The sequence below is a fragment of the Pseudophryne corroboree genome, chromosome 7 (assembly GCF_028390025.1).
Source record: "Pseudophryne corroboree isolate aPseCor3 chromosome 7, aPseCor3.hap2, whole genome shotgun sequence".
Classification (NCBI taxonomy): domain Eukaryota; kingdom Metazoa; phylum Chordata; class Amphibia; order Anura; family Myobatrachidae; genus Pseudophryne; species Pseudophryne corroboree.
Window position 1 is genome coordinate 133870310 of NC_086450.1, and position 12734 is coordinate 133883043.

Consider the following 12734-nt stretch of genomic DNA (forward strand, 5'->3'; position numbering starts at 1 on the left):
TGCCCCACAGTAATGCACCTTACACATATGCCCCACATTAGTAATGCCCATAATACACATATACTGCCACACTTGCTGGTTATACAAAAAGACCAGTATCAAACATGTAGAAACTGTCCATTCTCTTCACTATTCAGTGTGTTTGCTGGTGTCTGTTACTGCATGCCCTTTACTTTATACTGTGGGAGTGATATGCTCTGCCCTCCAGTCTGATGTGTCCGAAAGTCATGCTGCACTGATGTTTCATATAGAAAAGCACAACGCAACTTACTGACCACGTTACAGTGCTGGGTGGCAGGGGAATTTTACGGCATGGACTGACTAGGAAATAAAGTGTGGGGAGAACACTGCCCATGTTATGTCCCTGCAGACACCTGGGGTTTGCACAGGGATAAGGGACACACACAGGATGGCAGGGTCCCCCTCCCCCATGTGCACAAGCAGTATAGGTGATGTCAGGTTTCTGTGAAGCAGTCTTCCAAAATACACATGTGTTATCATAAGGAGCCATCCAGTAATAACCTTATATAGTCAGTAAAAATGTCACAGGTCCAGGAATTGCATTTACTGGGCTTCTGCTGTCTGTCTGAGGTCTCACAAGTCAGGGGCATTCAAGCATGTCGGAGGAAGTTTAAGGCACAGTGTGCATTTTTTTTGACAAATGTAAACAGCAGTGTATACAAGTACTGATTGAATACATTTGGAAAGTAACAGATAGTTTGCGGACTGTCCCTCTCAGCATGAGATACTGCAGGGACATGCTTGGATGCCCCTAGACATGCTTGGATGCCCTAGGCAAATGCCTAGCCTGCCTATAGCTAAGGCCGGCTCTGGAGAGTAAAGGGAGATAAGGTCAGAGATGTAGATGGGAGAGGAGTGGGTGATGGCTTTGTAAGTGAGTGTGAGAAGCTTGAAATGAATCATAGATTTCACTGAGAGCCAGATCTGCCCATGTACCGTACTGCTATATATATACTGGTGGTCAGCAAAATTCTGCACTGTCTTCCTACTATATACTGCGCACAACTACAATGCAGCACAGATATGGATAGTATACTTGACGACACAGAGGTAGAGCAATGGACTACTGTACTGTACTGCTATATATATATATATATATACATATATACTGGTGGTCAGCAAAATTCTGCACTGTCCTCCTACTATACACTGCGCACAACTACAATGCAGCACAGATATGGATAGTATACTTGACGACACAGAGGTAGAGTAATGGACTACTGTACCGTACTGCTATATATATATACTGGTGGTCAGCAAAATTCTGCACTGTCCTCCTACTACAATGCAGCACAGATATGGAGCGTTTTCAGGTAGAGAACGTAGATATTTGCAGCACACTGAGCACAGATATTTGCAGCACACTGAGCACAGATATTTGCAGCACACTGAACACAGAAACTGAGAGAACGCAGCCACTTCCTCTCGCTATCATCTCCAATGCACGAGTGAAAATGGCGGCGACGCGCGGCTCATTATATGCAATACGAATCTCGCGAGAATACGACAGCGGGATGATGACGTTCGGGCGCACTCGGGTTAACCGAGCAAGGCGGGAAGATCCGTAGGCTTCCTCGGACCCGTGTAAAATAGGTGAAGTTCGGGGGGGTTCGGTTCCCGAGGAACCAAACTTGCTCATCTCTAATATATATATATATATACATATACATATACAAATACATATACATATACAAATACATATACATACACACACACACAGACATGACGCAGCAGTGATCAGGCAGATGAACAAAGAGTTTTATTCAGGTTGGATCGCTTTTGAGACTAAAATTGCAATTGTCTCAAAACTGCAACTGCTTATAATCACATGTGAAGAGCTGCCCGAATGGTAAAAGACGCCCACCATTGCGATCACAAATCTGTGTAATATGCATCTGCAAGATTGCAATTCAGTCACAGAAACCAAGTACCAGCGACAGTTGTGGTTGACCCATGGCTACTTATAATAATAAGAATGCAATCGCACCGGCGCCATGTTTTTAATCACAAGCGATTGCAGCTGATGTCAAAAACACGGCCAGAAAACAGCCATGACACACCTGCGTTTTTCTAACTACTCCTCACAAACGTCATGCTGACACACACAAACGGTCACTTTCTGTCAATCAAATTGCGATCGCATTTCACTGAATCCGTGATCGTATTTTGATCTTCGCACATGTGCAGTGCGTTCTCAGCGCATGCGCAGTCTCCCGATAATCACCCAATTTGCGATTTTGCTATTTAGTGATCCATGCTGAATAAAGCCCAATGTCCCAGTTCAAATTATATATCATGGGCAGGCTGCAGACTGATAAGACTGATAAGTCCAGAGCTCAGCCACAGAGCTACAGCATCAGACAGGACACTATTCAGGGACATCACATGAACCTTCCAGAATATCAGTAACTTCAGAGGCAGATTAACTCCTTGCAGGTCATTAGTCCAGAACAAAAGGAGATGATTACAGACAGCAACCCCATTTATGAACACCAGTACTTCATAGGCCAAACAGAACAGAGTCCTTACATCAGGGCAGGAGACAGAAGGAGAATCCATAGATTTTTCAGGTCACAACAGGGCAAGACTGACAGGAGCACAGGATCAACACACTAGGCCTGTGTAGTTTTACAATTATCGCTCCTAGGGAGGTATTCAATTGTTTGAAAACTGAGTTGGGTGTCTGTTTCTTACTATCTAATAGACAGGAAAACACAGACACCCAACCGACTTTTCAAACATTTGAATTCCCCCCTAATGTCTGTTCTTTCAACTGTTTCCCCTCTGAATCAGGTCCACAGTTCCAACATCACCTGCTGCCTGCGTCAGTTGAGCAATGCATTAATTTCCAACATCTCCTGCAGCTTGCCTCTAGTGTGACAGTCACTAGTCAGTGAGCACTAAGGTCTGGAAGAGCGACAGCATCTGTGTGGGTGATTCCAGCAGCTGCTACTAAACAGATGGTTCTGAGAGTAGTGGTGTCTACCATAATTCCTAACCACAACACTGTTCTTTATTATTATCCTCCTCTTTCTTTGGAAGGAGAAAAATAAACACCATACTGTCCACATAACCACACAACCGAACCATTCACTAGAAATCATAGATTTCACTGAGAGCCAGATCTGCCCATCACCTGGAGCAACATTTGCAAACTCTGATTTAAATATGCACAATTCCGTAAAATTAGGTGCACACTCTCTTCTGTTTCTGGCTGATATTTAATGGAAATTAGTATGATTTCTGGTGTAAAAGGACACCTCACCTCCTCTTACTGTCTGTTGACAGCATCATCCCCTCTCCTCTGTCCAGTGTGTGTTTCATCATCGACTTGTCTCTCTTCTAAACTCCTCATATGTACTGTATTTACAATCATGTCGCACCCACCTTTGTAAGAGCTCAAGAATCAGATCTAACCTTTGGTTGCCACCAAAATTCTTATCCATGCCTTTGTCATTTCCCACCTAGACTACTGCAACCACCTACTCTGTAGCTTTTCTGTCATGCAGCTTTCCCCACTTCAGTCTATCCTTAATACTGCCACTCATCTCATTTACCTCTCCTGCTGCTCTGTATCTGCCTCACTCCTCTACCAGCTGCTTTACTTACACCTCACTCACTACAGTATCATCTTCATCTTAACAGGGTAAATGTTCATCGGTCAGCCGCGGCAGGACATACACTGCCCGTAGCGGCTGACATGACGCTTTGAAAACATCGAATTCGGCATGTCCAACCATTCAATATTTTTGGACTGGTCACCCGCATACACACTGTAATTATCTGGCCGATCAGCTGATATCTGGTGGATTGGCCAGATAATTGTAGGGCGTATTCACAGCATTAGTGAAGCATATATCTTTAATAATTAGTGTGCGCACAAATAACATTGAAAACCTTTATGTCGTTTGTATGTATTATATATCAAATTATGTATTTAAAGGTAACAAACCTGAAGATTATGGCGGTGTGTGCCCAGAAGAGTGGATACCTTTCCAGAACTATTGCTACAGCTTTTCATCAGTTCTAAACACCACTTATTTCCACGCAGCCGAAGACTTTTGTAAACAACAAGGTGATCCATCATCTGTTTATTTTATGAACGGGTATTAAACTGGCTACACCTGCTACAATCGGAACATTCTATTGAATTATTTTATTGCGTTTTTAACAATAGACTTCTGTTTGGATAACAATAGATCCAATTTTAGCATATGTCGATAACCAAACAGTCCAAACTGAACAATGATCTCATTCATATTGGTGGGAAAGTTTCATCTGTTTAGAATTCAAATTTATTGAAGAGTGTACTGTATATTGTAATTGTGAGATTAAAGTTTAGTAGTCCTACAACTGTTCTATGGTACCTTATGTATTGCATTTACAAAAGTCTTTCAGATAGAAATGGTTATAGAGTTTTGATTGGGTTAAATATCCTTGGATTATAAATGATCAGTTCATAACGGGTGTGCTGGTGAGATTGTGCAAAAAAGCACTGTTTGTTGGGAAACCAAAATATTGTGTGGCTTTGGGTAAAGCTGGGTACACACTGGGGGTAATTCTGAGTTGATCGCAGCAGGAACTTTGGGGGTAATTCTGAGTTGATCGCAGCAGGAACTTTGTTAGCAGTTGGGCAAAACCACGTGCACTGCAGGGGGGGCAGATATAACATTTGCAGAAAGAGTTAAGCCCAGTACTCACGGGCCGATCAAGGAGAGATGCGTGCTGAGCGAACCGCTCAGCACACATCTCTCCTGCCGCTCAGCACAGCGCGATCTGTGCTGAGCGTGCGGGGGGAGACGGGGGGGCCGCTCACTTCACCCAGCGGGTGAAGTGAGCGACCCGCTAGATTGGCCTGCATGCAGGCCAATCTAGCAGCGGCGATAGCGATGTGCGGGGCCGCGCATCGCTATCGCCGAGGGGGCTACACACGGAGCGATCCTGCCGATATTCTAAGCAATCTAGTCAGATTGCTTAGAATATCGCTCCGTGAGTACCCCCCTTTAGATTTGGGTGGGGTGTGTTCAATCTGCAATCTAAATTGCAGTGTAAAGATAAAGCAGCCAGTATTTACCCTGCACAGAAACAAAATAACCCTCCCAAATCTAACTCTCTCTGCACATGTTATATCTGCCTCCCCTGCAGTGCACGTGGTTTTGCCCAACTGCTAACAAAGTTCCTGCTGCAATCAACTCAGAATTACCCCCACTATGCGATGTGTCGTCCAATATATCGTTCCGCAGATCAGAACAATACAGTATATGGTGCACAACGAATGCTGTGTCACTAGGTCGAACTGGCAGAAAATGTGTACCCATCTTAAGTCACAGATACCTGTATGAACTCAATTAAAGATTTTTCTTTTACTTTGCTTTTTGAAAAGTCACAGCTAAAAGCTTTAAGTACAGCTACAGTCAGGGCCGGTGCAAGATCTCTTTGCACCCTAAGCAAAATTTCAGACTAGCGCCCCTTACCTTGCAAGCCCCCCACCCCCTGGGAAGCTCTAGGTGGTCACTAGGTGGGCTGGGGTGAATTGCATCATTAGACATATACAGAGAAAAGTGACAAAACTCAAGGAATTTAAAAAGTGATGAAGTGTATTGTAAAGAAAATGTAAAAAAAATTGTGACTTTGCTCCCAATATACTTTCACTTTAAAATCCTATGTGGTACAGCCTGATAGCGGCGGCTGCACTTGATTAGACCCGCAGCAGCGGCCAGCTAGATTAATTCAGTGTCCCCCCCCCCCCCCCTCAAGGGCTGGCGCCCCAAGGCAGCTGCCTAAGGCTGCCAAATAGTAGAGCCGGCCCTGGCTACAGTGCATTCGGAAAGTATTCACAGCGCTTCACTTTTTCCACATCTTGCTATGTTACAGCTTTATTCCAAAATGGAATAAATTAATTTTTCCCTCAAAATTCTACACACAATTAAATTTTAGAATAAGGCTGTAAGATAACAAAATGTGGAAAAAGTGAAGCGCTGTGAATACTTTCTGGATGCACTGTACAATCAATATTTGTATCCTCAGGCTTTACACGTACACACAAATGTGCAACTAGATATTTTTGTGCGCACCTTTTTGTTGGAGAGTAAATTACACCCAATATGTGGCCAGCTTATCCTCAGGCCCCATATGTGTAAGTATATATATAAGATATGGGTATATTTCCTAATAATATCATATAAAAAACGAAAGAATATTTAGTAGAGCTGTGTATTATTATTATTATTATTATTATTATTATTATTGTTATTTTCTCTGACGTCCTAGTGGATGCTGGGGACTCCGTAAGGACCATGGGGAATAGCGGCTCCGCAGGAGACTGGGCACAAAAGTAAAGCTTTAGAACTACCTGGTGTGCACTGGCTCCTCCCCCCATGACCCTCCTCCAAGCCTCAGTTAGATTTTTGTGCCCGAACGAGAAGGGTGCACACTAGGTGGCTCTCCTGAGCTGCTTAGTGAAAAGTTTAGTTTTAGGTTTTTTATGTTCAGTGAGACCTGCTGGCAACAGGCTCACTGCATCGAGGGACTAAGGGGAGAAGAAGCGAACTCACCTGCGTGCAGAGTGGATTGGGCTTCTTAGGCTACTGGACATTAGCTCCAGAGGGACCGATCACAGGCCCAGCCATGGATAGGTCCCAGAGCCGCGCCGCCGGCCCCCTTACAGAGCCAGAAGACAGAAGAGGTCCGGAAAATCGGCGTCAGAAGATGTCCTGTCTTCAACAAGGTAGCGCACAGCACTGCAGCTGTGCGCCATTGCTCTCAGCACACTTCACACTCCGGTCACTGAGGGTGCAGGGCGCTGGGGGGGGGGGGCGCCCTGAGACGCAATAAAAACACCTTGGATGGCAAAAAAAATGCATCACATATAGCTCCTGGGCTATATGGATGAATTTAACCCCTGCCAGAATACACAGAAAAACGGGAGATAGGCTCCGCCCCCTTCTCGGCGGCCTTATCTCCTCAGCACACTGGCGCCATTTTCCCTCACAGCTCCGTTGGAGGGAAGCTCCCTGGCTCTCCCCTGCAGTCACTACACTACAGAAAGGGTTAAAAAAGAGAGGGGGGCACTAATTACGCGCAGTATTAAAAATACAGCAGCTATAAAGGGAAAAACACTTATATAAGGTTATCCCTGTATATATATAGCGCTCTGGTGTGTGCTGGCAAACTCTCCTTCTGTCTCCCCAAAGGGCTAGTGGGGTCCTGTCCTCTATCAGAGCATTCCCTGTGTGTGTGCTGTGTGTCGGTACGTTTGTGTCGACATGTATGAGGAGAAAAATGATGTGGAGACGGAGCAGATTGCCTGTAATAGTGATGTCACCCCCTAGGGGGTCGACACCTGAGTGGATGAACTGTTGGAAGGAATTACGTGACAGTGTCAGCTCTGTATAAAAGACAGTGGTTGACATGAGACAGCCGGCTACTCAGCTTGTGCCTGTCCAGACGTCTCATAGGCCGTCAGGGGCTCTAAAGCGCCCGTTACCTCAGATGGCAGATATAGACGCCGACACGGATACTGACTCCAGTGTCGACGGTGAAGAGACAAATGTGACTTCCAGTAGGGCCACACGTTACATGATTGAGGCAATGAAAAATGTTTTACACATTTCTGATAATACGAGTACCACCAAAAAGGGGTATTATGTTCGGTGAGGAAAAACTACCTGTAGTTTTCCTGAATCTGAGAAATTAAATGAGGTGTGTGATGATGCGTGGGTTTCCCCCGATAACAACTGATAATTGCTAAAATGTTATTGGCATTATATCCTTTCCCGCCAGAGGTTAGGGTGCGTTGGGAAACACCCCCTAGGGTGGATAAAGCGCTCACACGCTTGTAAGAACAAGGGCTCTACCCTCTCCTGAGATGGCCGCCCTTAAGGATCCTGCTGATAGAAAGCAGGAGGGTATCCTAAAATGTATTTACACACATACTGGTGTTATACTGCGACCAGCAATCGCCTCAGCCTGGATGTGCAGTGCTGGGTTGGCGTGGTCGGATTCCCTGACTGAAAATATTGATACCCTAGATAGGGACAGTATATTATTGCCTATAGAGCATTTAAAAGATGCATTTCTATATATGCGTGATGCACAGCGGAATATTTGCCGACTGGCATCAAGTCTAAGTGCGTTGTCCATTTCTGCCAGTAGAGGGTTATGGACACGACAGTGGTCAGGTGATGCGGATTCCAAACGGCATTTGGAAGTATTGCCTTATTAAGGGGAGGAGTTATTTGGGGTCGGTCTTTCAGACCTGGTGGCCACGGCAACAGCTGGGAAATCCACGTTTGTACCCCAGGTCGCCTCTCAACATAAGAAGACGCCGTATTATCAGGCGCAGTCTTTTCGTGGGCAAGCGGGCAAAAGGTTCCTCATTTCTGCCCCGTGACAGAGGGAGAGGAAAAAGGCTGCAGAAATCAGCCAGTTTCCAGGAACAGAAGCCCTCTCCCGCCTCTGCCAAGCCCTCAGTATGACGCTGGGGCTTTACAAGCAGAATCAGGCACGGTGGGGGCCCGTCTCAATGAATTTCAGCGCGCAGTGGGCTCACTCGCAAGTAGACCCCTGAATCCTTCAGGTGATATCTCAGGGGTACAAATTGGAATTCGAGACGTCTCCCCCTCGCCGTTTCCTAAAGTCGGCTTTACCGATGTCTCCTTCTGACAGGGAGGCAGTTTTGGAAGCCATTCACAAGCTGTATTCCCAGCAGGTGATAATCAAGGTACCCCTCCTGCAACAGGGAACGGGGTATTATTCCACACTGTTGTGGTACCGAAGCCGGACGGCTCGGTGAGACCGATTCTAAATCTAAAATCTTGAACACTTACATACGGAGGTTCAAATTCAAGATTGAGTCACTCAGAGCAGTGATTGCGAACCTGGAAGAAGGGGACTACATGATGTCTCGGGACATCAAGGATGCTTACCTTCATGTCCCAATTTACCCTTCTCACCAAGGGTACCTCAGGTTTATGGTACAGAACTGTCACTATCAGTTTCAGACGCTGCCGTATGGATGGTCCACGGCACCCCGGGTCTTTACCAAGGTAATGGCCGAAATGATGATACTCCTTCGAAGGAAGGGAATTTTAGTTATCCCTTACTTGGACGATTCCCTGATAAGGGTAAGATCCAGGGAACAGTTGGAGGTCGGTGTAGCACTATCTCAGGTAGTGTTGCGGCAGCACGATTGTATTCTCAATATTCCAAAAATCGCAGCTGATTCCGACGACTCGTCTTCTGTTCCTAGGGATGATCCTGGACACAGTCCAGAAAAAGGTGTTTCTCCCGGAGGAGAAAGTCAGGGAGTTATCCGAGCTAGTCGGGAACCTCCTATAACCGAGCCAAGTCTCAGTACATCAATGAAATGGTTCTGGGAAAAATGGTGGCTTCCTACGAAGCAATCTCATTCGGCAGATTCCACGCAAGAACTTTCCAGTGGGATCTGCTGGACAAATGGTCCGGGTCGCATCTTCAGATGCATCAGCGGATAACCCTGTCACCAAGCACAAGGATGTCTCTCCTGTGGTGGTTGCAGAGTGCTCATCTTCTAGAGGGCCGCACATTCAGGACTGGGTCCTGGTGACCACGGACATAAAAATCCTGAAGCTAAGGGCCATTTACAATGCTCTAAGCTCAGCAAGACCTCTGCTTCAAGGTCACCCGGAGTTGATCCATTCGGACAACATCACGGCAGTCACCCACGTAAACAGACAGGGTGACACAAGAAGCAGGAAGGCAATGGCAGAAGCTGCAAGGATTCTTCGCTGGGCGGAAAATCATGTGATAGCACTGTCAGCAGTATTCATTCCGGGAGTGGACAACTGGGAAGCAGACTTCCTCAGCAGACACGACCTCCACCCGGGAGAGTGGGGACTTCACCCAGAAGTCTTCCACATGTTTATAAAACTCGACAAGTATTGCGCCAGGTCAAGGGACCCTCAGGCAATAGCTGTAGACGCTCTGGTAACACAGTGGGTGTACCAGTCAGTTTATGTGTTCCCTCCTCTGCCTCTCATACCCAAGGTACTGAGAATTATAAAATGGAGAGGAGTAAGCACTATATTCGTGGCTCCGGATTGGCCAAGAAGGACTTGGTAACCGGAACTTCAAGAGATGCTCACGGAGGATCCGTGGCCTCTACCTCTAAGAAGGGACCTGCTCCAGCAAGGACCCTGTCTGTTCCAAGACTTACCGCGGCTGCGTTTGAAGGCATGGCGGTTGAACGCCGGATCCTGAAGGAGAAAGGCATTCCGGATGAAGTCATTCCTATCCTGATCAAAGCCAGGAAAGATATAACCGCAAAACATTATCACCGCATTTGGCGAAAATATGTTGCGTGGTGCGAGGCCAGTAAGGCCCCGACGGAGGAATTATCAACTAGGTCGATTCCTACATTTCCTGCAAACAGGAGTGTCTATGGGCCTGAAATGGGGGTCCATTAAGGTTCAAATTTCGGCCCTGTCAATTTTCTTCCAAAAAGAACTAGCTTCAGTCCCTGAAGTTCAGACGTTTGTGAAAGGGGTACTGTATATACAGCCTCCTTTTGTGCCTCCAGTGGCACCTTGGGATCTAAATGTAGTTTTTGGGTTCCAAAAGTCACATTGGTTTGAACCACTTAAATATGTGGAGTTAAAATATCTCACATGGAAAGTGGTCATGCTGTTGGCCCTGGCCTGGGCCAGGTGCGTGTCAGAATTGGCGGCTTTATCCTGTAAAAGCCCTCATCTGATTTTCCATTCGGACAGGGCGGAATTGAGGACTTGTCCTCAGTTTCTCCCTAAGGTGGTTTTCAGCGTTTTCACCTGAATCAACCTATTGTGGTGCCTGCGGCTACTAGGGACTTGGAGGACTCCAAGTTTCTAGACGTTGTCAGAGCCCTGGAAATATAGGTTTCCAGGACGGCTGGAGTCAGAAAATCTGACTCGTTGTTTATTCTGTATGCACCCAACAAGCTGGGTGCTCCTGCTTCTAAGCAGACTATTGCTCGTTGGATTTGTAGTACAATTCAGCTTGCACATTCTGTGGCAGGCCTGCCACAGCCAAAATCTGTAAAAGCCCATTCCACAAGGAAGGTGGGCTCATCTTGGGCGGCTGCCCGAGGGGTCTCGGCTTTACAACTTTGCCGAGCAGCTACTTGGTCAGGAGCAAATACGTTTGTAAAATTCTACAAATTTGATACCCTGGCTGAGGAGGACCTGGAGTTCTCTCATTTGGTGCTGCAGAGTCATCCGCACTCTCCCGCCCGTTTGGGAGCTTTGGTATAATCCCCATGGTCCTTACGGAGTCCCCAGCATCCACTAGGACGTCAGAGAAAATAAGAATTTACTTACCGATAATTCTATTTCTCGTAGTCCGTAGTGGATGCTGGGCGCCCGTCCCAAGTGCGGATTGTCTGCAGTACTGGTACATAGTTATTGTTACCAAAAAATCGGGTTATTGCTGTAGTGAGCCATCTTTTCTAGAGGCTCCTCTGTTATCATGCTGTTAACTGGGTTTAGATCACAAGTTATATGGTGTGATTGGTGTGGCTGGTATGAGTCTTACCCGGGATTCAAAATCCTTCCTTATTGTGTACGCTCGTCCGGGCACAGTATCCTAACTGAGGCTTGGAGGAGGGTCATGGGGGGAGGAGCCAGTGCACACCAGGTAGTTCTAAAGCTTTACTTTTGTGCCCAGTCTCCTGCGGAGCCGCTATTCCCCATGGTCCTTACGGAGTCCCCAGCATCCACTACGGACTACGAGACATAGAATTATCGGTAAGTAAATTCTTATTATTTATTTATTTTATTCAAGTGATTAATAAGGGTGGTAGTCATGTGACCGCCGGTCGGCTGACCAACAGTCACATGACCTCCTCCGTGAGCCCGACGGCTCGCTATCCCGATGGTCGGCATGCCGACCAACAGGGACTATTTCCACTCGTGGGTGTCCACGACACCCATAGAGTGGGAATAGAACCCGTGGCGACCACAGGTCGCCACCGAGCCCGCAGCATGGCGAGCGCAGCGAGCCCGCAAGGGGCTTGCTGCACTCGCCCTTCCCCGCCGGGATCCCGGCGTCGGTATGCTGCCGGGATCCCGGCGTCGGTAAGGTGACCGGCGGTCAGGAGACCGCCGGTCACCCGTACTACACCCATTAATAATGTGATCCTTTAGCTATTTTTAAATAATATGTTTATTGAAGATCAACACAACACGGCAACAGAGAAAGGTCTGATAGCAGAATTCAAAAACACTGACAGCGATACATGTTACTGTGAGATCCATTTTTTGTCGCTAAACAGATAGAAGATAGAACAGGGGAGAAAAGAAAGGAAAAAAGACGGCGTGGTTACAACCGTTAGGAAAAGAAAACAGGGGAGGGGGGAGGAGAAAAAGAACAAGGCAATTTAAGTGAATGGATAACGAGCATTAAAAAAGGACACCCAAAGGACCCATACTTAATAATTGATGGAAGGGAGAAGGGGTTCTGTCTCCAGTCAGCTGCCAGTTGACATGGAGCTACTGAGAGAATGTGCCTCAGGGATGGGTAGAGGAAGAAGACAAAATATAGGATCCAGAGTGATTGAAATTTGGAGAACTGAAGAAATTAAATTCCTAATATCCGCCCAAAAGCCCGTAAGCTTTGGACACCTCCACCAAATGTGGATAAACGTGCCCCCATCGTGGATCTACGCCGACATTTATCAGATACGACGGGTAGCATCTTTC

General features: G+C 46.6%; 1 protein-coding gene across 7 annotated transcripts in view; it reads left to right on the top strand.

Moving 5' to 3' along the window:
* PLA2R1 (phospholipase A2 receptor 1) overlaps positions 1 to 12734 on the top strand; it is a 293721-nt gene that overhangs the window by 243096 nt on the left and 37891 nt on the right. For all 7 annotated transcript variants that reach the window (XM_063933659.1, XM_063933661.1, XM_063933656.1 and 4 more), the window contains one exon: positions 3965 to 4096. In XM_063933659.1, coding sequence (XP_063789729.1) covers positions 3965 to 4096 — 132 coding nt within the window. The remainder of the gene's footprint in view (positions 1 to 3964; positions 4097 to 12734) is intronic.